At 40.6% G+C, this 26,165-nt stretch overlaps 1 protein-coding gene across 1 annotated transcript in view; it reads left to right on the top strand.

The window, feature by feature from the left end:
- The window catches only part of LOC126174803 (luciferin sulfotransferase-like), a 300,341-nt gene that overhangs the window by 182,823 nt on the left and 91,353 nt on the right, over positions 1-26,165 (top strand). Inside the window, exon 3 of the mRNA XM_049921177.1 lies at positions 10,775-10,874. Within this exon, the coding sequence (XP_049777134.1) occupies positions 10,775-10,874 (100 nt within the window). The remainder of the gene's footprint in view (positions 1-10,774; positions 10,875-26,165) is intronic.

The raw sequence follows: 26,165 nt of genomic DNA, 5'->3' as shown, positions 1-26,165 counted from the left end.
TCAATCTGTACGTTGAGGAAGCAGTGAAGAGAAAGAAGAAAAAAAATATGAATAGGAATTAAGTTTAGGGAGAACAATTACAATCTTTGAGGTTTGCCGACGACATGGTAATTCTACCAGAGACAGTAAAGGGCTTGGAAGAGAAGTTAAGCAGAATGGGCAGTGTCTTGAAATAGGAAATAAAACGAACATCAACAAAAGCAAAACAAGGATAATAGAATGTAGTAGAATTAAATCAGACGATGCTAAGGCAGCTAGATTAGCAAATGAGACTCTGCAAGTATTCGACGAATTTTGCTATTTGAGAAGCAAAATAACTGATGCTGGCCAAAGTAGATAGGGTACAAAATGTATAGTGACAATGGCAGGAAAGCGTTTCTGAAGAAGAGAAGTTTTTTAGTATCGAATATTGATCTAAGAGTTAGGAAGTATTTTCTGAAAGTATTTGTCTGAAGTGTAGCCATAGATGAGAGTGAAATATCGATAATGAATGATGTAGAGAAGAAGGTTTTGAAATATGGTGCTGCAGAAGATTAGACAGGTAGATTAGACAGGTAGATCACATAACTGATGAACGGGTATAGTAGTGGGGTAAAGAGAGTATGAGTGCAATCATTGTGTTGCAAAATTGATTCAAGATGGCAGATCCATATGGCATCTTTTTTACAACTGTGCACCTGCCTGTGTGTGTTTGCTTTGACATGTGGTCTAGTTGACTACATCGGCAGTAGTTGGTGGGAAAATCTCCGGAAGGTGCAAGTATTGCCCTGTTGGAAGATATCCAACAACTATATGCTCCAATTACGTAATTAGACTGCTACATATCATCTATCTAGATCAGTAAACCTCTGTTTCCAGAGATACAGATCCAGAAAATACTGCAAAAGTTCGGGAAAAATATTAAGCCAACACCTAAACTTCGCTTACAGATCCTATAAAGATCCAAAAACATTGCAAAAACATTACCAAAACATAGCTATCTTAAAGCTTCACCAAAACCATAATGCAAACGGAGTATAAAGACCGTGCATAATAGCTTTTGCAACTTCTATGGGCATCAAATGCATGGCAGTCACCAGGAGCTCTGTTACCCTCCGCGGGCACCCCTGCCTTCTGACTGAGTCTGCATGTGCCACGCACTGTGCTGAGAGCTCAGCATAACGGCGTGGAGAACTACTGTTGCCGCAGGACCAGGCAATGCTGCAAACAAACGCTGATTGATAGAGCTGCTATGAGAGCACCTCCTAACAGTGATCTCTCTGCTGGAATGCTTGCAGCGAACTTCCTCTACTACCAGGACATATCACTGACACCTCTCTCACTTGGAAATTGACGGGAAAAGCTCAATCTGTGCGAAGCTGTTAGCATGGAAGCAATCTGTGTGGAATGTGTTCAACGGATGAGATGTTGGTGTCAGACAGAGATGACTTTAATAACTATAATACCCATAAGCATGCAGCCGAGTACTGTGTCTCTAGCTTTCAGCAGAAGGACTGTAAAGAAATGATAATGGACCACCATAAGAAGAATCCTCTTTGTCAAATAATGGTGATGCAATGGGATGCCTTGAAGAAGCATTTTGCAAATGATACAGCCGGTCGCTTGTGCTCAGACTGCTAGATTTTTTACCAGTAGGTTCGAACAACATGCAAGTGTTACTGAATTGGTTAGGGAATTCAAATAGGAAGGCGATATTCTTTTCGAAGTATACTGTTGAGGAAATTTAGAGAACGGCCATTTGATGCAGACTGCTGAACCTTTCTACTGCCGCCAACATACGTATGATGTAAGGATCATGACTCTAAGATATCATAAATTAGAGTTCATACGGAGGCATGTAGGCAGTTGTTTTTTTCCCTTGCTCTTTTTACGAATGAAACAGGAAAGGAAATGAATAACAGCGGTACAGAGTGCCCTCCACCATGCATCGTACAGTGGCTTGCGGAGTATGTGTGTGGATGTATATGTAGATGAATATTTGAATTTACTCTATTTATTAAAATGTCAGTCTGTTCATTTACAAGCACACAACACTCACGGAAGAATGTAGTTTCTTACTTATTGGGAAAAAAACGGAATTTCTGTTACCGATTGTCTCTCAGTAATAAACTTCGTAATAGTCCGTCGTTTTCTCACTGCAGTCACTTTACGAGACGTATGTGGGAGGGAGTAAATGGCTTCTGACAACGTTTAGAAGATGCTCACTTCTCTGCCCTCTTTTTGTCAGAGTATTGCTTACCCTCCCATATTCTCACGAATATTCCAGTCCTCGCTATATGGTAGTTGCATCCAAGTGAGTTTGACGAATAAGAGATGTCCCTAGTCAAGTCACACAGCTCTGCTAATTCCACCGAAGTCCCATCATGTTGCGGCAGCACTGTTCCATCAGTTAGAAGGCTCTCGAGCCATCTACTCATTACTGGTTGTGTACTCGCGAAGAGCTATCACAACGAGGAAACTAGCACAACAACGTACAAGGAGAAATTCAGAAATTTACCACCATGCGACTGGTACTGTTTCGAGTGATTTGTGTTCACTGACATAATAGAATGGTAGTCGGTTTCTCTGGCTATTTTAGATTCAATCGTTAATTTACCATCATTCAACTCTAATTCCCAACAATCCTCATTCCTCCACAAATCGCTGAAGCTTACCTGTGTTGCAGTCTGCCATAGGTCTACATCTAAATACATATTCCGCAATCCACTGCATGGCGTGGACTTTGTCGTAGCAGTATTACCGATTTCTCCGTTCCTTTTCCAGTCTCATGCAAAATTATGAAGTAAACAGTGATTGTCTGCATGCTTCTGACCTGCCCTAATCTGCTCTATCATCGCTACGCCAAATACAGTATTTCTTAATGGCCAAGGAACCCTTACTGATGCATCTTTAGAATACGAGGACGGCACCAAGAAAATCCAATACGTCTTAAATGCATCGACATCAAATGATTGCTTATAAATATACCACTCTAGATGCCCTTATATTATTTATCGTATTCCAGTGATAGCTACACTAGAACTACAACGGCGTAATGGTACCAGAGTCTTCATTGACAGGATAATAATTCATGAGAAGTACATTACCGGTTTTTCTATTGGTATATTCCTCCATAATACTGTTGTTACTGTATCACAGAGTCTCCAACACACGTAATATCCACTGAATCATTTGCACTGCTGAGTCGGACCGCCACACACAATTCAGAGCTTCTGAAAGAGTAGGGAAGTTTAATCACAGCATTGTTCATCCCCCCCCCCCTATTTGCCGTTCGTTAGTAGAGCAACCATGATCCGGTATTTCGTCTAGAGCAGTGACCAGTGCACGCATGTGTAGTTCTACTTATTTTACTTATTTAGAAGAAAATCCAGTACTTAACACGCTTATCTTGACTATCTTACAGTGAGAGACAATTAACCAACAAGTACAAGCCACACCAAACCAGTGCCGATGTCTGCTCCAGCAACAGCAATCACCTTAGTGCCTCTCACACCTCGATCTGAATTGTACAGCCACAGTCTATAGATGAAATACCTCTTACACCCACACTTCTTAGTGAGTGGATTACGGTACACTCCCCTTAAAAATCCATCTAAACAAACTTGAGCCTCACATATTCTCCGCAGATCCATCAGTTCTTAGTATCTGGGTTGCTTCTCTTAAGACTGCAGCACATGGATAAGAGTCCGACAGATACATTCTACTTCAGTGCGCTCCAGATGCTTAGTGTTAGGCATTTTACTACAGTTAACGCTTCCGATAACACTGGACGGGATTTCTAGTCCTGTTAATGTGCAATACATTTAGTTATGTTCAGGTCAAGTAGAAACTCCACCACAAGTCCTCCCGCCTGCTTGTAGACAACTTCCTCACCTACGAACATCCTATTATAAAAAATAAAAAAAAATAAAAAAAACGCTGCAAGCGGTACTGTGCATGGTGGGGGTACTTCACACGAGTATTATCTACTACTCTTCCATCGCAATATACGTGTCGATCGAATAAAAAACTGACCGTTTCCTTCATACACACCTTAACCAAGTCTCATGTTTGTGGGAGAAATACGACGACTTTCCCAGAGACTTTTTTCCATTACATATTCGATTGGAATAAGACAGCCTATACAATCTTAGTTGCATCCACATGACGCTTTTCCTTGACAGATCAGCCACATAAAATGTACAGTCCAGACGTCCACTGAGTGGCTACAGGAGTCCTTTTCAGAGTACAGATGGCCGTTGGCCATCGGCGTGTATGACGAGAAACGTCTTATAGCAAACTCCATGCACACAAGAGGTAGCGTTTTCGTGGCATTTTGGAGGCACAGTGGATCAATACAAGCATGCATCTATTCTTGGGGACCATGTCCTCCGCCCTATGCAGTTTGATTTTCTCTTTCCTCCACACGATGACATCTACCAGCATGACAATGCAATGTGTTACACAGGTTGCAAGCTTAGCGTACTCCCCTTGTCAACAAATACGTCGGATTTAAACCCAATCGGGAATCTGTGGTATCACCTCATTAGTGCTGTTTCCGTCTTGGGTCCGCTAGAGAGAAACTTAGCGCAGCACTGGAGTCGCCATGGCTCTACATCCCTGTCGAATCTCATTCACTATTTTCCTGCGCGACTCGCAGTGATCCGCGCTGCAGAAGATGGTTATTCAATCTTTTGGCAGGTGGTCACTTTAATCGCACTGGACATTGTGCTATTATCAAAATTAATCTCCCTCACACAATAACAATAAGAAGTTTTCGCCACGAACTACGTGTATAAACACGAGTATACAGAAAGAAAGAAACAAGACAACGTAGACTCCCATGAAGCAAAGAATGTACAGTCCTCCCCTGTTGCATTTCACCTTTAATCTCATACTCCAACGCTTGGGTCTGACGATAAACCCATCATCACGTGAATCATAATCCTTATCTATAAAAACGCTTTCCAATGCTGATAGTTATGCAGGCTGTCGTTATTGTCGTATCTCGTAAAAAGTATGGGCCTATAGCAGTTACGATTGATCAATGAATGAGTTGATAATGGTCTTGCCAGAATTCACTTTTTTGTGAATTAATGATTCATGAAAGCTTAATTCCTTGTCAATCGAGATGATCACGATTGCCATTACTTCTACAGAGCGAACATGTCAAATAAGTCTGACATGTATGCTGAAGTAAAGCATATAGGTTCATCATTACGTGGTCACCCCGAATTTTAGCGTTTCTTTGCTGAGACAGATCATCCAAAATCAGAAGTCTCAAATACTGCAAAATGTAGTGAGAGTCCGGTATGACTCTGGACGTATGGCGAACGAATTTTTGATAGAGAGTTGTGGTAAAATCAGCTTACCTAGAGCGTTTATATCTTTTTTTTTCTTTTTTTTTTACAGCCTCCGGCTGCATGAATTAGAGAAGTATTAACGAGACAATAATGCACACCCGTTACACAGTGTCCTTCCGCATTTACCATTTCGTTAAACCTACTAAGGGGACAATATATTAACCACGAGAAACACCACCACATCGTTAACAACACCACTTAGTTCCATTTTGCCACTACACGTGATGACAAATAACGAACTCCACGCAATCGCCAAACTCAACCCTTTCCATCCTATTCACGCAGTGTATAGAGTGATAGATCACTAGATTCTATTCATTGCACCAACTCAAGCGTCGTTTGGCATGGACAACAGTAACCTCTTTCTTATGCAGAGCTGCTCAGCCAACGTAGCCACCCTTTTTAACTCTTACGCAAAGTCATTGCGCTACATGTTGTGCTGTTAGCACTGTGGAACTCATGGGCGATTCTTTCTTCTGGTTTCATGCCATTATTTACAAACACCCACCTCAACGGTCCCCATAAATGAAGTCTTATGATATTGGTTTGACTGTGGCTGTTCCTTAGGGTTTCCACTTCACAATCACGCCAAAGACAGTCGACTTGGTTAGCTTTACAAAGCCTGAAATGTCACTGATGGATCTGTACTGATGTGACAAAAATTGACCAGACCACTTTCAAAGTCAGTAAGCTCTCCCGGGCCCGCCCGGTTGGCCGTGCGGTCTAGCGCACGGCTGTCCGGGAAGGAAGGAGCGCTGATCCTCGGCACGAATCCGCCCGGCGGATTTGCGTCGAGGTCCGGTGAGCCTGCCAGTCTGTGGATGGTTTTTAGGCGGTTTTCCATCTGCCTCGGCAAATGCGGGCTGGTTCCCCTTATTCCGCCTCAGCTACACTATGTCGGCGATTGCTGCGCAAACAAGTTCTCCACGTACGCGTACACCACCATTACTCCACGACGCAAAAATAGGGGTTACACTCGTCTGGTGTGAGACGTTCCCTGGGGGGTCCACCGGGGGCCGAACCGCACAATAAACCTGGGTTCGGTGTGGGGCGGCGGATGTGTGAAGTGGACTGCGGTAGTCCTCGTGGGGCTGCGGACCGCTGCGACTGTGACGGGGCGGAGCCTCTCCGTCGTTTCCAGGTCCCCGGTTAACATTACATAAGCTCTGCCGACCAACACAGTCCGCTGTTACTGCTTCTCTACTGACAGCACCCTCCCCCCACCTCACTTTACACCCCCCCCCACCTCACTTTACACCCCCCCCCCACCTCACTTTAAACTTGCCGATTCGCCTCTCCTAACATCCATCGGTCAATTGCGACAAGTAGTAGTGCGTGAATATGTGTCCGAATACTTTTTCTCAGTTTATTTATAAATATTTTGCTCTTATTTGCCCATTTTGATTTTTCTGCGAAAAGCTGGTTTACAAGGGAAACAGTGGTATGACAGAGACTTAGATCTCCTTAAAAAAGCCACCGTAAGATTCGCACTCACGTTAGAAACTGAATCAGGTCATAGATTTAGCAAATAAAGTCGCTCCTTGTTAAGCTAAACACCATGGCAAATCACCATTTACAAAAAAATCAATGATTTACATTTTGAAGTCCCCTCCTTTCCATTAGTTTCGTAACTGATTATTTTATAACACAGATTTTTATTTATGATGTACTCGTAACATCTAGAGTCACATTCTCTATGCAGACATATTTCCTTGTTCTAATAATTTCCGGGTATGCAGCCGGATCCCGTCGACATTCTGCCACGATATTTCGGCCCAGAGACGTCCGGCCATCATCAGGTGAGTACACAACTACTGAAGAGCCCAGGTGCAGTCGCGGTATTTATGCCGAATCTCGCGCATGTGAAATGTACTGGCATATCGTGGCAGAATGTCGACGGGATCCGGCTGCATACCCGGAAATTATTAGAAGAAGAAATACGCCGGGAAAATTTCAGAAGTCACATATTTCCTTGTGTTCTTTACTTTTCAGTCATCTCTGGACGTTTTCTTCACAGTAATACAGAGTCACGAAAACTATCTCTGTTCAGAAATACTGTGTGATTTTGTCACTGATCCTTCACGGGTCGTGACTTTTAAGGAAAGCAATCTGGAATCTCTGGAAACTGGTGCTATCACGTCCTTGAAAACTGGATGGACATGATACGAAAAGACAATTGTTTTTGACAGCAGATTACACTTCAGTTTACTTGCAGCAGTAACAACACAAAATTACTAGTTGACATAGATAATAAATGCAAATTTTCTTATATTTCAAATCATGGTACAGATCTCTCTTTCGCTGCAAGTTATTTAAATTCACGTCCGACACAGCGTTGTTTGGGAAACTGCGGCCATCTCTCCCTCGTATGACTGCCGCTGGAGAGCTAGAGTCGTCTTTTAATTGAGGGTGATGTTAGTTAATTGCCGGCGCTTAGGGACCGCTTAAAGCGCTCCGCTTTCGGCACAGCTCCAACCCGCATTCAGACTGAGGAATCGGGTGGAGGCCGCTTAGCTACTGAGGAGCCACGGAAATGGTAATTTAATTACGGTGTTCCTCGTCTGATGGCTCCTGAGATGAAAAACTCATTCGTTTCAGTTGTGTTTACCGTCTCTCCCTCCTGATTTTTCCTCGTACAAATTTAGATTTCTAAATGAGTCCTTTTAATTCGATGTCAGAATTGCTGTCGGCAGGGAATATTTTCTCCTTTTACTTTTGCTGCGTCACTTTTTGCAGATTCTTAACCATGGGCGTTATTTAAATAAATTTCATCTGATTTCGTAAGTATATACAGGGTGTTACAAAAAGGAGCGGCCAAACTTTCAGGAAACATTCCTCACACACAAAGAAACAAAATATGTTATGTGGACATGAGTACGGAAACGCTTACTTTTCATGTTAGAGCTCATTTTATTACTTCTCTTCAAATCACATTAATCATGGAATGGAGACACACAGCAACAGAACGTACCAGCGTGACTTCAAACACTTAGTTACAGGAAATGTTCAAAATGTCCTCCGTTAGCGAGGATACATGCATCCACCCTCTGTCGCATGGAATCCCTGATGCGTTGATGCAGCCCTGGAGACTGGCGTATTGTAATACAGCCATCCACAACACGAGCACGAAGAGTCTCTACATTTGGTACCGGGGTTGCGTAGACAAGAGCTTTCAAATGCCCCCATAAATGAAAGTCAAGAGGGTTGAGGTCAGGAGAGCGTGGAGGCCATGAAATTGGTACGCCTCTACCAATCCATCAGTCACCGAATCTGTTGTTGAGAAGCGTACGAACACTTCGACTGAAATGTGCAGGAGCTCCATCTTGCATGAACCACATGTGTCGTACTTGTAAAGGCACATGTTCTAGCAGCACAGGTAGAGTATCCCGTATGAAATCATGATAACGTGCTCCATTGAGCGTAGGTGGACGAAACTAAAATGAACTCTAACGTGGAAACTAAGCGTTTCCGGACACATGTCCACATAACATATTTTCTTTCCTTGTGTGTGAGGAACGTTTCCTGAAAGTTTGGCCGTACCTTTTTGTAACACCCTGTGTATTCTACATGAAGATGGACACTAGCCTTGGACTTTAACTCCCCTGTAGGGGAGGGTGTGGGTATGGTGAATTCCCTGTGAACGTCATCTGCCAGCATGTTTAGTGCAAATGATTCAAATGGCCCTGAGCACTATGGGACTTAACATCTGAGGTCATCAGTCCCCTAGAACTTAGAACTACTTAAACCTAACTAACCTAAGGACATCACACACATCCGTGCCCAAGGCAGGACTAGAAACTGCGACCGTAGCGGTCACGCGGTTCCAAACTGAAGCGCCTAGAACCGCTCGGCCACAGCAGCCGACGTGTGTAGTGCAAACAGTAAAATGCGAAGGTTGTGGTGCTATGGGGTGGTCGTGTTTTTCATGGAGGAGGGCTTGCAGCTCTTGTTGTTTTGCGTGACACAACCACAGCACAGGCCTACATTGATGTTCTAAGCACATACTTGCCTCCCAATGTTGATGAGCAATTCACGGATGGCGATTGCATCTTTCAACACGATCGATTGATTACCTGTTCATAACGCACGGCCTGTGTCGGAGTGATTACACGACAATAACATCCCTAATGGACTGGCCTGCAGAGATTCCTGACTTGAATCCTATGGAATAGCTATGAGATGTTTTGGAACGCCGACTTCGTGCCAGGCCTCACCGACCGACACCGATACCTCTGCTCAGTGCAGCACTCCGTGAAGAATGGGGTGCCATATCCCAAGATCCATTTCCCAAGATACCTTCCAACACCAGATTGAACGTATGCCTGCAAAAATGGAAGCTGTCGTCAAGGCTAAGGGTGGGCCGACACGATATTGAATTCCAGCATTACCGATGGAGGGCGCCACAAACTTGTAAGTCATTATCAGCCAGGTGTTCGGATACTTTTGATAACATAGCGTAGTTGGCAGAAAATTTCAACGTAGGTAAATTTGATCTTCTTCTCCCGACGAGGTTGACTGTTACTTGATTATACCCTTAAGTCAAGGCGATTTTTTCAATTAGATGGCACAAGTAAATGACTGATGTCATGTGGATGTTTCCACGCGGGAATTACGAAATATTTCCGTCAGTGAAAACAAGGAACGGGGGTGCACACGTTGCCTCTTGCAATTAGATTTCAGAATCATCAAACTAATTTAAGTGAATCAAATGATTTAGAGATCGAAGTACCTTCTCTTATTCCGTTGTGCGATTTTGTGTGATTTGTATTTGACTGAGGGACTCAATTCACTGTCGCACCCTGAAATCATAATTTATGTTTTCCTGAATGTTCCAATTCCTGAATGATCGGTTGGTTTCTTGTGGAAATGCAGAATCCATCTCTCACGTTTGAAGAGAATATTGTTGCTGGAAATTCTGGAGGTCAGCTGTGAAATGTATTGTTACGGGTAGCAAAAGCTGCTATATTACATTACCGTTGTTTCGGTGTGACACGGTACTGCAGGTATATCCTATCATCGTATCCCAGCATCCCTTAGTGATGTAACAATGTCTTTTCTTTTCAACTTTACATTCACATAGTTTTGACACTACAGGATGCTGCGCTATATTAACAGGACGTCCTTGCGGCGGTATATCACACTGATAACTCTGGCGAACTGTCTCAAGATGAAGCTGAAGTTGGTTCTAGTATTTGGAGAATAGCCTCTGTTCTCAATGACAAAAAAAGTCAACAGTGTTGTATCCATTGATGACAAAGCATTATTATTATTATTACTATTATTATTATTACTATCGTAACTAATGCACATTAATTCACTTCTCAATTCTAATCACTGCCTGAACAATGCAAAAAAGGAACAATGTCTAGATTAAATGTTAATTATAAATGCGTTTTTTAAATTTTTTAACATTAATCAAATTCTTGTTACAGGAACAACATGGACTCAGGAGATGGTCTGGCTGATTGCAAACGATTGCGACTTTAAAACTGCCAAGGAGAAGACTCTGAACGACCGAGTACCGTTTTTTGAGTGAGTACCTATATAACAGAAGTCCTGCAGACGCTCGCGCTCTCTGGGTTGTCTGTGGACTGAGACTCCGCTTGCGGTTAATGGCGTGAGGTGTGCTGGCGACGTGTTAGGGAGAAATGCTTAAGAGCACCGAGGATTGCCCGTAAATCAAAACTTGGTGAACACGTAAGTGGGACACTGATGCCGGTAACTGCACTCTGCGAAAGTTAGCACTAACTGCCTCCCTCCCATTTAGTGGGATGCCCGCAAGGAAAGCTGCAGTAGTCATCTCCTCCTGTTTGGTATGCGCCGCGTTACGAAAGATCGCGAGCTAAAAAATTCGGCTTGGTTGCGCATCGTGCTTCCCGTTGCAGATGTGAAATATTTATGGACCTTTTTCCACAGATGTCGTTCCGTATACACAGTGGGCATGAAGAAACAGAAGCACACTGGCATACGTTTATGCTCATATTTGTTATGAAACAATCGGCATTTGCAACCGCGACTTTTCATGCATCTGAATATTTCATACCGAAATTCACAGCCGTTTTTTGTTTTTTGTTGTTTCTGTTCGCTTTTTACGAAAGTTGGTTGCAAAATATGGGAAAAATTTTCTTTTAGCGGGCAAGAATGTGTTTCTGAAGTGCCACTCGCAACTAGACTAACACACAATTTTTTAACATCTAACAGAAATTTGTGACGGTACGGGGAAAATGTGAAAAAGGCGATTCTATGCTGTAAATTAGAATCCGTTTGTTTTCCTTGTCATCCCTTTCCCACGCGCATTAGTAATTGAAATGATGAAATAAAATTAGTCTTATGCTATCAACCAGTAAGACAGTTAATCACTAGAATTACCCAGGTGCAAAATACTTGAAATGGCGACCTGCGACTACAATGTTTGAATTTTCATTAGTAAAAGTTTATTCTCTTCAAAATTTTCACACAACCTCAAAGACTGTTAAAACCAACTGTTTCATTGAGTGGTTAAAAGTGACCCGAGCTCTCAATATACCAGAAGATAAGCTCGTAACATAAAATTTAATAAACTGAAAAACTGCTGCAAAACATTAACTACGTTCTTTGCTAATCATTAAAGGAAAATAAACCACAAACTAACTCGCACCTAATTAGAATCAAACCGACAAACGAAGGTAAATTCTAAGCGCTGATTTGTAGCAAAAATCATAAGAGTTCATCACAAGTAAAACTGACGCAAGGTCCAAATATCAGAAACAGTCTACTTCACACGATAATCGCAAGTCCGGATGGTCACTTGATAGGAAATAATCAGACACCTGACTGGGCCCTGAGTTTTCTAGGTCTAGCTACTGGACTAACTGTAAGGCTTCCTCTTCCTGAAGTGCGTGCGGCTGGAATCAACGCTCAGCCTGATCAAGATATTGCTTCAACGAGCTCGCTCAGAACACACACAAGCCAGATCGTATCGAATCCTCCCCACATCATGATGGCCATCGCACTTATGCAGCCTCTTTTACATCATCTATCCAGGGTACTTACGACTGATTTTACTGCACCATTAGCTATGAGCTGAAATTATAATATAATACGATATATTTTATTAAGTTGTACATGTAGCAGTTCGCCCAATGATTAAAGTTGAGTAATTGTAAACTTCAATGCGATGCTCGAAAAGGATTATTTCAGTTTGTGCCATTAAATATTATTACAACTATTAATTTGGCACAATTTCGTTAGTTAATCAATGCGATTTTAATTGTACACAATCTAAACATTTTCCTTTAAAGAATACACACGGCTGAAAGCCTTATTAAAAGGGGTTGACGTAAATCCTCGGCTGAAAGCCACACGCCGGCCGGAGTGGCCGTGAGGTTGTAGGTGCTACAGTCTGGAACCGAGCGACCGCAACGGTCGCAGGTTCGAATCCTGCCTCGGGCATGGATGTGTGTGATGTCCTTAGGTTAGTTAGGTTTAATTAGTTCTAAGTTATAGACGACTGATGACCTCCGAAGTTAAGTCGCATAGTGCTCAGAGCCATTTGAACCATTTGATAGCTACACATAAAACTTAGAACAACTAACGCCTTGGGGCCTGGATTACGAACAATTTCAGATAGAACCAATTTTAAGGAAACTACTCAGAATTTACATATCTATAATATTTCATTAGTTATGGACGAAAATATGCAAAATTATAAACAAACAAACACACATGCAATAAATATTGTAGATCTTAACAACTAATTTTTGTAAGTTTTGTGCTACGACCTCCGCCAATGCATTCTACCCTGCTGTATGTGTTTTGCGGTAGATTTTATATCAATTTTCAACTAAAGTCCAATTAAAATGTGTCTAATTGCTGAATTAATTAAGTCATAAATCGTGTGAATGTACCAGTAAAAGCACCTCGCCCAACAAATTGACTGTCAGGTCTTCATTGTATATTAATTAGCAAAGAAATTATTATACTTTTACTGATTGGCGTTTGCGGTAAGACTTTTCGATATTGTGTCTTTTTATGCACAGTGATTACAAACAGGATCTGCACGCTGGCAGAATCGTCGTGCTCCCCTCTTTGCTATAACGTATCGTTCTCAGTTTTATGATTAACTGTTTGCTTTGTATAAGCGCGAACGCTCAGAATAGTCAGCTTCCTTAGTGGGTTCAGCGGCTGAGCTGACGTCACGGCCGTATCATTTCAACTATGATGGATACGCATGGCACAGCCATCGGACCGTTGAAATGTGGACAACACGAGTTAGAGCACGGACCAAATCCAGCGCTGCAGCCGACTCACACTCAAGCCCAGCCGCAACCACGGCCAGCCTCTACGTCATGGAGCGCATGCCAATCAAACGCCGCTCGCAACCAGACCTCTGTTTCACACATAAACACAGTCTTTGGTCTCACAAATTTGAATCTGAGTTGGACTAAGTTTTACTTACACTATAGGTAACCTCTTTTTCTGATGAAAGTTCTTTCCTCCAAACAGCTTTTGTTGTGTTTCAAAACCTAAAGTTGCGCTGGTCAAAAATTAGGAACATCTTAGAAGGAACATCGCAGAGGTTGATAAATGAGGCTATTCATTATCCTACTGCAAGACCAGATTTTTGGTCACTTTCTTTCAACTCGATAATAATGCCATCCAGCAATAACGTATAACAGGAATGTGACGCTATTTTACATTTTGCTCAATAATTATTAATGCTGATAACAGACAAGTCTGAAAAACTAGTCGTAACGAGTTTTTTTCCGTATTCGTTAAAACAGTGTTCTGATTGCAGTGTGGTGTGTAGAACGTAATGATGGATTTACGGTCTACAGTCACAAGATGATGCTGAAAGTGAAATAATGCTTTGGAATTTCCAATCACTGTTCGACCTATCACACCTACAGTGTTCTTTGGCGTGAAGTCAAGGAATGGGGCTCCAATCCATTTATCTCCCATGTATAAGGAACTTCATTACGTACCCACACATATGGGATTCCTATCACCTTGACAGTCTCATCAATTGCATTTCGACAGTCTTCTACCACATTGTCATGAATGTTGTCATCATCCTCGACGCTCCTTTGAGACGAGTCAAACATTAAGTGTTCTTCACGTTCAGTCACGTATGTGTATGTAAATGGTGAACTGTATCTATTGTATATCTCCCAGCGCAACCATTACCAAATTTAGCTTATTTCTTATAATAACCGGATAAACTGTTCAGGGGTCGTGACACCCATGAGAGCCTTTGGGGTAGCATTAGCAAGTCTCGAATTTCTCGGCACTTTCAATCAGACTTGACACATATATGACATCTAAAGCAAGGAAAGTTCAGAGTAGGTAACACGCGCTGTGTGCCTCCAGGTGACATCTGACGGAAACCTTTAGGTCATATTAACAGAATCTTCCGTCGGTTCTTGGTAGAACAACATTATAATAATAAATGAAAAGCACCAGTTTGCTTTTGTTCTACAATATTACTTTTATTGCTAACCGGTTTTCGGCTTACAAGGCCATCTTCAGACATTTGCTGAGTATTATCACCAAAGACGTTAAATGTTAGCAGACAACATTGGAAGAGAAGTAACACATCTAGAGTGAAGTAAAAACATACAGTAAGTAACATCTTTGCAATGAAATAGTAAAAACTGAACAGTACATAAATAACAATGGAGTTGACAGGAAAACCTTTAGCACAAAATAGGAATAGCGTGCCTACATAACAGTTACTATTAATAAACAAAACTAATAAAATAAGATAAAATTAGTACTAGACAAGGCATCATCAAGAGGTATGAAACATGGAGAGTGATACATAACCAATTAAAAAAGAAGAGACGGTTGTCAATGTAAATACAGAATACATAAGGAACTTAAGCAATATCAATAAGATAAACAGAAATTAATAAATGCAGGAAAATGGAGGTGTTTGAGGGAACCTACAGTTTGAGAGTGTGGTGGTACTGCATTTTAACATTAACATCATAGTCAGAACAGGGACTGTGTACCAGTTTTCATTAAAAATATGAGCAAAGTAAAATATGAACAGTATTTGATGAGAAAACTACAAGGGGAGTTAAACATGGACAGTAATACAAGTACAAGTTAAAAGGAAACACTTAACTATTGAAACTACAGTCTATGTGGAATACGAAGACAACTGCAACAAAGAAAACAACTTAATGAATACAGGAAAATGGGAATATGTAGGAAGAGAGAGTGTGGGAAGTAATGAACAACAAAGATGATTATATGAAATTTAGGAGAGGGGAAGTGTTGAGTTGTGTCTGGTCATTTCGGATGAGATCTGGACTGTGAGCAAGATGTTTGTTAATTTCCAGGGCTTCCAGCAGGTTGAGTTTATGGCCATTGTTTGCTAAGTGAAGTACATGGCACACTGACTGGTAATTTTGACCCTCACTCAGTACATGCTCAGGAAATGCAGAGTCTGAATTCTGCGACCTCCAGCTGCGTTCATGTTCAGCCAGCCTAGTTGTCTCTGCCTGACTTACCAATGTAAAATTAGTTACAATCAGAACAGGTGATTTTGTATACCTCACTGTAGGCTAATAACTGGATCTTGTCTTCGCTATTAAAAACACACTGGGCTGTAGTTCCTGACATAGTAGGAAACCCTATACTTGCAGGATTTCAGTGCTTTGGCTAAAGTCTGTGATACCTGACCTAGAAATGGTAGTGTACACCATTTCTTGTAGACAGTGGGCGGGGAAGAAGGTGGGGCATAGAGGAGAGGTATAATTTTCCGTTTTTGTGTCCTGTGAAAGATGTGGTCAATATCAACTGGACTGTAGCCATTGGCTGTGGCAATAAATTTTATTGTATCTAGCTCTGCTTTAAAATCATCTCTGGACATGGGGATAGATATGAGACGGTGTACCATTGAGTGGAAAGCCGCATGTTTGTGAGCTATGGGGTGTTGTGAGTAAGAATGTATTACTGTGTCTGTAATTGTTGTTTTTCTGTGAATTTTGAAACAATTTGTGTGTGTACTGATGTCAATGGTGAGACCTAAGAAGTGTATGGATTTGTTGCTATTTTCCATAGTGAACTGGATATTTTAATGTTGACTGTTTAGGTTTTTCAAGAATGTGTTGAGTTGTCTTGTAGTACCAGTCAACATACACAGGACATCATCTACATATCTAAACCAGTATTTGATGTTTGCACTCAAAGGTACTGTTTTTAGAAAATTTTGTTCAAAATGGTCCATAAATGTTTCAGCCAACAGTGGACTAAGAGGGGAACCCATAGCTAAGCCATCTAATTGTTTATAAAGAGTGCCTTGGAACTGGAAATAGTTCTGTGCAAGGCAAGTCTGTGTGGCCAGTCTCAAATCATTCAATTCCACAGGATTGACATTAGACTTGTGCATCAGCTCTGTCAGAATATCAATGCATTCTACTACTGGTATATTAGAAAACAAACTGCTGACGCAAAGGATACTAATTTATCACTGTGTGAGACAGATATACCTTTTAACTTGTGTACTAGGTCCACAGAGTTTGAAATACCATGCTTTGGTTTGAATTTCGTCTTGCTCTTAGTTAGGAGATTAAGTTTACTGGCTAGTTTGTAAGATGGAGCAGTGAATGATGATACAACTGGACGAATAGGAACATCTTGTTTATGCAGTTTAGGAAGCGCATACATTCTAGGAGACACTGGGTTCATATTAGTTAACAGTTTTGCTTCAAATTCAGAGAATATGCTTTTGCATGAAATGATTGCATATTTAACATCCTCTTTGAACAATTTAGTAGGGTCTTTAGGAAGGACTTGGAAGCCTGTGCTATTCAGAAAATCATTAACTTTAACCACATAATCACATTTGTTCAAAAGCACAATACTGTTGCCTTTATCAGATTTTGTGGCAGCGGTACCTTGGTATTGTAATTTCTGTTTTAAGGACTTGAGGGTGTGAAAGTCAATTGACCGTGGGATGGTACACACGAATTTGGTCTCGTTCTTTAGTGCATTGGCAACTATATATTTTGCAGTGGTGTCTTTCGTTAAGGCATATTCAATATCAACTTTCATAACATCCAGTTGTTTTTCTGATGGAGGGTGGGGAGGAGCATATTTAAAACCTTTATCTAGCACTTTCTAGTTCCTTTGGAGACAGAACCAAGTTCGATAAGTTAATTACACGTTGCGAAAAATGTTGTTCACAGTTTGAGGTTAGAGGTTCATTCACCTTCCTAATCATAGATAATTTCTTGTTCTGCCGCAAAAATACGTCGTGAATAAGATCACTTACACTTTTACGAACTTCTCGATCGAAAACATCGAATTCACACGGGTGTAATTAGATGTGATTGCCATATGTACCACTTTTAGATGTGTACACACGTTGTCACGAACACGATACCATTTCTTCAGTTCTTCCTTTATCCACGTGTATCTTGCGACCTCAACGGCTTTGTTTGCTGCGGCGGATGTTCCTCTTGACTTTATGGAGACGTAATTTGGCGTAATTCTGCGTTGCAAACACTGTTTGTTAAACCAAATGTGTTGTATTGATTTAGCTTTTTGTCTCAGTAATCTACTATAAAAGACGGCTAATTATGCTGTTGTGGCACATTTTATCATATTAACAGAATCTTCCGTCGGTTCTTGGTAGAACAACATTATAATAATAAATGAAAAGCACCAGTTTGCTTTTGTTCTACAATATTACTTTTATTGCTAACCGGTTTTCGGCTTACAAGGCCATATTCAGACATTTGCTGAGTATTATCACCAAAGACGTTAAATGTTAGCAGACAACATTGGAAGAGAAGTAACACATCTAGAGTGAAGTAAAAACATACAGTAAGTAACATCTTTGCAATGAAATAGTAAAAACTGAACAGTACATAAATAACAATGGAGTTAACAGGAAAACCTTTAGCACAAAATAGGAATAGCGTGCCTACATAACAGTTTCTATTAATAAACAAAACTAATAAAATAGGATAAAATTAGTACTAGACAAGGCACCATCAAGAGGTATGAAACATGGAGAGCGATACATAACCAATTAAAAAAGAAGAGACGGTTGTCAATGTAAATACAGAATACATAAGAAACTTAAGCAATATCAATAAGATAAACAGAAATTAATAAATGCAGGAAAATGGAGGTGTTTGAGGGAACCTACAGTTTGAGAGTGTGGTGGTACTGCATTTTAACATTAACATCATAGTCAGAACAGGGACTGTGTACCAGTTTTCATTAAATATATGAGTAAAGTAAAATATGAACAGTATTTGATGAGAAAACTACAAGGGGAGTTAAACATGGACAGTAATACAAGTTAAAAGGAAACACTTAACTATTGAAACTACAGTGTATGTGGAATACGAAGACAACTGCAACAAAGAAAACAACTTAATGAATACAGGAAAATGGGAATATGTAGGAAGAGAGAGTGTGGGAAGTAATGAACAACAAAGATGATTATATGAAATTTAGGAGAGGGGAAGTGTTGAGTTGTGTCTGGTCATTTCGGATGAGATCTGGACTGTGAGCAAGATGTTTGTTAATTTCTAGGGCTTCCAGCAGGTTGAGTTTATGGCCATTGTTTGCTAAGAGTTCAGGTTTTACTATTTCATTGCAAAGATGTTACTTACTACATGTTTCTACTTCACTCTAGATGTGTTACTTCAGTTCCTATGTTGGCTGCTAACATTTAACTTCTTTGGTGATAATACTCAGTAAATGTCTGAAGATGGCCTTGTAAGCCGAAAACCGGTTAGCAATAAAAGTAATATTGTAGAACAAACGGAAACTTTTAGGTGTTTGCGATTTTTTTTAGTTATGTGTGGAGCTGTTTAGACAGTTGTATAATGGAATGAACGCGCAAGAAATTCTTTTACAATGCCTTTATGCTCTAAGAAATTTCGTCTCGTAATTATACAAGTAAACGACCTTCTGTGCTGTTACAGGGATCCTTGACTCAGTCTGTGTCTGGAACACAGGCACCTGTTTGAAGATTAAAGGCTTATGTGGGTGTGCGATACTCGTCCAATTCTACCGAAAAATGTAAAATAGGTCACTTAACGCACAGATCTAGTGACGAAAGCACGATTAATGTATGAAAATTTTGAGAAGAGCAAAATATTTTTTGCTGATTTGGCTCCACAGCGGTCATAAGCTACAAGAAACAGCATCACGTAACACCGAAAGTTCCCGTTGAATTTCTTCAGCCGGATTCTGTCAATGACATTTCCGGACACGGCTTCGTTTAACAGGAAAATTTAAACTCTAATGCAATGACATCAGAAATGCAAAAAATGCCGAAACCTTGACTGGTCGTTGCATTGATATTCCACTCCTCTTTTGACGTCATTGTATTCTAATGCAACTTTCGCTGATAATCCCAGCTGGTCTGAAAAATGATCATCGGCGGAAACCGGTCGCTTATTAATGACCACATTTATCAAAAGCTTATGACATTCTATCATGTATTTTCCATAGCTGAACCTAAGCGGTGCAAGAATCACGCTTTCCTATGGATATACCACTCCACAGGTTCGTCCGATGTCATTGGTAACAATAAATTTCCATGAATTAATATAGGAGCACTAGATGGGAGCTAATTATTATGAATGTATGAGCATACTCGTCCAAGATCCGACTTCAGAACCATTTCATTACCATGAATTCAGCTAACAAAGAATAGTTTGGAGGTAGTTACCACGCTTCATGTTAACTTTATTTAATAACTTCCCTTCCATCGTTAACAAACACCAACTCCGGAGTCTGTTTTAAAAGTGTCTCACTGTAATGTTCCCAGACTGACTCCGAGACGTGATGATGTTTGGCACAAACAGCAACGGAATACATGAACTGCTGTTACCTTCTTTGTGTTATTACGGAAACAGCATTCTTCCCCTTCTGTTGTTTCTGCTGAGGTCTGCTCATTTCTAAAACTTTCACAAGATATTCATCAATGGTACTGGTAAAATACGTAATATCGTTTGTTAAGAATTTTATATCTACTTGCTGGCTTCGAGATTCCATATTGTGATTCCAATTTTATCCAGTATAAGGAATTTGTTAAGTAGACCATCTGAAGCTAAAAAGTTTTTATTCATGCGATACCAATTTCATGCGATTCCAATTTTATCCAGTGTAAGGAATTTGTTAAGTAGAGCATCTGAAGCTAAAAAGTTTTTATTCATGCGATACCTGTTCGTCAGTTAAATGTTATTCATGCAGATTTGGTAGAATTCTTCAACGAAACGTAATTATTACAACGCATGAAAGATGTAGACCACTGTTTGTGAATATTGGAAAGACTGGAGGAAACCGGTATAACATGTAAATGATTAGGACAGCGGAGGTAAAGCAGCTACTGTAGGCCTCAGAGAGCATTCTGAGTGGTCTGAGTGGTCAAACAAATATACAAAGGGAATTTCGAAATGGCTGGACGTTGCTTACGGTGGTCTGCTAGCCATTTGCTTTGCCTAGGATATCAGTACGCCACATCGACACCAAAGGACGCCGCATTATCTAGTTACGGTCTTTGAGCGTTGGTGAACGTTCCGCCTACACGAATGTGCCTCTGCCGTCTCAGGTGATTAAGGTCTCAAAAGGCCGTCCCGCACGTGCAAGTCGTGGGTAGTAGACTTTGAAATGTACGTCAGCACGGGCTGACCAGCGTCCACCTCTAAATGTAACGTCGGGGCAAAGGGCGTCGCAGCTTTGAGCAGAATGTTGGGGCGCTGCTACAGACGGGGGTTACTCACTGACTTACGACGTGCTAGGGAATGCCTGTACTAAGTACTCCTTAACTCAGAATACCTTTGCATTATCTAATGGCATTGTAATCGAGTAGCTGTTGTTATGGCTTGTATTAATTGGTTATTTTGAAAAGAAGTTATAAGATGAACATTAACGAAAGTAAAACGAGGGTAGTAGAATGTAGTCGAATGAAATCAGGTGATGCTGAAGGGATTAGGTTATCAAACCAACCACTGAAAGTAATATATGAGATTTACTTTTTGGGCATCAAGATAAAGGACCATGGCTTAGGTAGAGAAGATATTCAGACTGACAACAGCACGAAAAGCATTTCTTAGAAACAGATATTTGTTAACATCTATCTTAAATGAAACTGGTAGGAAGTCTTTGCTGAATGCATTATAGTAGAAATACTTTGGGCGGTGTGAATCACCGCAGTCGACAAAAAATCCTGAATGACCGAGGCGAAAAAGCCAAAAATTCTATATGAAGGATGGAAAGAGATTTAATAATTAATGATCAATGATGACTGGATATTTAAAAATCTGAGATGGTGAATACTGGTAAATTTGAAGGACGCAAGATGGCACTGGCGAGAAATACATTTCACCCCCTATCAGCGCTTAAAGAAGGTAAAATGGCGCTGGCAGTGACAGTGTTGTATATTTTGCGGACGAGTATATATAGGCCGTTCCAGAAAGTATCCAAATATACTACAGTATTGCCACAAGCTTCTCTGGCAGCCACTTTCAAAAGTATTCGGTTATTTAACAATTTCGTAACTACAAACACACACACACACACACACACACACACACACACACACAACCTAGCCGTCTTGTGGGTGTTCAGAATTCCTGGAATGCTCTTTTTTCTTTACATTTCTTTTTTGCATCGTGTTCAAAAGTACTTATCCTAAAACATTATGTAAGGCAGTATTTGCGAAAGTGAAAAATTCTATTTCTGTACCATCGATTCAGTAAGCCACAATGGAGTATCAAATTAATTCTTTTCCACGTCTTCATTGTTCTACAATGCTAATCACAGGGCAGGCAGGCAGGCGGGGAAAGACTGACCTTACTTACTGAGCAGTTGTCTCAGATACGGGCAGTTCGGCAATAAGAGGTGGAACTTCACGAACCTCTTGTCAACCCCAGTTCACTAGTCTGGGTATTTTGACATTGGCCTCTCAATATGTATATTCCTTGCTGTCATTTCTTGTTAACAATATTAGCTTATTCCCAAGAATAAGCAGCTTTCACGCAGTTAATACTCGGCAAAAATCAAACCATCATTTGGATCGGACTTCCTTAACTCTTGTGCAGAAAGGTGTGCAAGTATACTGCTGCATCCATTTTCAGTAAGCCACCATACGAATGCAAACATCTTAGCAGTAATCCAAGCGCTTTCAAATCGAAATTCCTCATGGGTCACTCCTATTCTGTCGCGGAGTTCCTTCAAAAATGAAGCTGATTCTTATTGTATTGTTTAATTATGGACTGATTTTTTTCGGGTTTATAAACATTTTATTTTTATCTGTTATTACTTTTATGTTGTAGTTTCATGTACTGACTCGTTCCATGTCCTTGGAGATTTGTTCCTCAGTTGGAAATTTGACGTGTAAATAAACAAACATTCAATGTCTTTTTGGCATGCAATACATTTGACTGTCGGCTCACTTTAACGTTGCACGCAAGTCGCATTCCAAAACTCACATGGCTATTACTGCCAATGTAACTTACAGCTCAAAGCGCACTTGTCGGCAAGAATAATCAAAGTAAAGAACGTTATTCCCATATCTAATTTTGCCAAAACTTCGCGTCTAAAACCGATACCGAAGTCAGCCAAATATCATAGCGAAAACTAGCTGGGGTATTAATTTCATCTTGCAGCTGAAAACTCTGCACGTGCTGCTAGTACATGTGCCACACGAAGTTATTACTATGGTGGGCACTATTGTCTTTGACCTGGATATTTTTCAGAAATTTTATATGTCACAATTGTTCTGGGAGCACTGTACAATTCACTAACACTAGGGGGTATCCGCTACTAAGGGGTGTCAGCTATAGGGAGCTATTTTTCATTGTAACCAAGTAAAGACTTTAAGTTGTAACGGTGTAATAGAGTAATGGTGTAACAAGTAATTTGATATGCATACTGGATGACGAGTAACAGTAAGCAGTGTAGCAGTGTAATATGTAATGGATGATCTATAATGGTGTAACAGCGTCATGGGTAACCATACACTGTAAATGGTAAGATATTCACTAATAGACTAATGCCATCTCAATCAATTCAAAACTTAAGAACCGTTATAATTAAGTGAAATCCAGGAACATGTAATGGGCCCCAAGAATACTAAACGAAATGACACCGTGACAAGAAATCAGAAATATAACAAGGCATAAGGATTTGGATAGAACTCAAAATTAGGCAACAGAATAAGAGAACATTTCCAAATATGTTCCAAAAGTTGTTTTAGCCCTTGTACTCCGAAGCGGCATTATGGACAAGAACATCAACAAGAATATGCAAGGTTGATAACTCATCCCATTGCAAAATGAAGCAGAGTGGTGATTACAAAAACACTAGATCGAAAGCACCAAAAATGCCATGGATTTAATTTACTTCGACGAGTTAACATCACCTGGCAAAACGTGCAATAACATAGCCCAGGCCGGCCGGGGTGACCGAGCGGTTCTAGGCATTACAGTCTGGAACCGCGCGACCGCTACGGTCGCAGGTTCGAATCCTGCCTCGGGCATAGGTGTGTGTGATGTCCTTAGGTTAGTTAGGTTTAAGTAGTTCTAAGTACTAGAGGACTGATGACCTCAGAATTAAGACCCATAGTGACAGAGCCATCTGAACCAACATAGCCCAGTGGATCACAAGATTCTACTGCACAACTGGACGAAATGACTATAATGCAAGTACTCAGAACCAAAGGTAATCTGTTACAAAAAATACTTAGCAGCCACATAGTAATAAACAGAGCTCGTCCACCGACTAAAAACCTGCGTGCACGCCAATAAGTGTGCCTGAGTTTTCCTATAACATGATATCGATCGCCTAACGGAATGAGTTAACAACTTACGCATGAAATCAGGGAAGCGCTGTATGACTACAAAACCACACAGGCCAAGACGCTGCCCAAATTCCTGGTTTCCAGGAAAAGACTGGCCAATAGCGAACAGCACAGGACGTGATGTACCTACACATTTCGGACAGGACACTCTTCTAACATGAATAATGCCCTAAGGTCCACAGTTCACGCAACTTTTACATTACATACAACCGTCAAATTGCCTCATTAAAGATCTTGGTTTTAACAAAACAGTAGAGTAAACGGTCAAGGTCATAGGACAAAAAAAGTAAATTTGCAATAAAAATTATCTAGTTGCATCTTACAATTAGTAACATTATGAAACTGTCACACTCAGATATGACTTACCCTGGAAGATACGGATTCCTTGGTTCGAAAGGTTGCTCGTTACATTATAGGTGCCTTTACTCACAGCACCAAAATTTTCAACAAAATCTGATCCCCTGGCTTCAATGAAGTGTGACATCTCCCACATTATAGCACCCATTATAGCACTCAGCAGTTCATTCATAATTCAATCTTAAATTATTCCTTTAGTATTTCCACAAGTCTTAGATTTGTACAGTGTCAACGTTTTCCGGCATAAATCATTCACGAACCACAGACTGGAGACCGGTGAATCATTCTTGACTGGAAATGTCCTTGCCCGGGATGTCCTTGTGTGCCTCATAGATAGCGGTATTAATACGTTGTTCAACCAATCCACAGTCGCATAGCGCTTGGTGTGGTCATTGAGACGGAAGCTGATAATAGCTGCATTTATATTTCGGTTAACATGCTCTGAAAAATAGGTGTTCTGATAGTAAGATGCTGTAGTAATATTCATATCTCGAAGGCAAAGTTTCTCAACGCCGCTAACGCAAAAAGGGTTTCATTATCTGACATTAGGGTCCTACCCGGTCCTAACATTCCAAAATCAGCTTTCGGACATTTCATAAAGGTCAGCGCATTAAGGGGTCACACTTTCGAACTGGCTCAAAAAAATAGAAATTTTTATTTTAGTCTGAATCTATGCTCCAATTATTTGGCTACAAAATGCCGTTTGTTTCATACAAATCTGACTATTAGATTCGGAGTTATTAATTTGTTCGTGGAGCATGGTAACTAGCGCCACGTCCATTTTTACTGTGTCTTGCGCAGCAGTCAGCATCGACTACTATAGTACAACAGTCATTTATGTTCCACGGTTATAAATACTCTTTATTTGGCTTGCAAGAGAGAATTGTTATTCTGATGTTTGCCAGCCTGTCTGCATTGTCGACTATCGTTTGTCAGTTTCTTCATCCTAATTGTTTACGTTTTGGTGATAGAAATGTAATGATTTTGTGAAACGCTATAACACAATGGGTAGAATAAGGGAGTTTGGATATAAGCCTAAGTTTCGTGGAAATAAATATGTAAAAATAAACCGGAAACTGCTAGTTTTGAACAGAGGGCAGAAAATAATATTGAAAGTGAAGTCAGTGCGAGTGTCAGTGCTTCAAGCAAGAAGCTTCTAGGTGCTGCCGGTTATCCAAGTGCCTCTCAAATGCGTGACAATGCAATATGTGGTGTGAACAGTGTATCTGTTGTTACTGACGCAAACATTCTGATCTCCATGAGGTTATTACGTGAACTTATCGAAAAACACACAAATTGTAAAAACTGTGGTGGAAACGTTACTTTGCACGAAGATGTGGTGAAAACCAAGGGAATTGTTTGTAATTTAGTTTTGACATGTTTGGAATGTAGCTGTACTGCCAATACAATGTCATCCCACGTAACAAGAAGCAGATAGTGTTAAAACAATATAAGATTAGTGTATGCACTTAGATCTATTGGAAAAGGGCGAAGTGCAGGTGCTGTTCTTTGTGCAGTGATGAACATTCCTCCACCTCCAAGGGAGTTTGATGTTTACAACAATACTATTGGTGCAGTTGTAGCTGAGGTAAGTGAATCTACAATGTTGAAAGCAGCCAAAGAAGCAGTTCTGTTGAATGATACGAAAT

Source organism: Schistocerca cancellata, chromosome 3 (assembly GCF_023864275.1).
Source record: "Schistocerca cancellata isolate TAMUIC-IGC-003103 chromosome 3, iqSchCanc2.1, whole genome shotgun sequence".
In the NCBI taxonomy this organism is placed as follows: domain Eukaryota; kingdom Metazoa; phylum Arthropoda; class Insecta; order Orthoptera; family Acrididae; genus Schistocerca; species Schistocerca cancellata.
The sequence above is the reverse complement of the archived record's forward strand: the minus strand, read 5'-3'. Positions and strand labels throughout refer to the sequence as shown.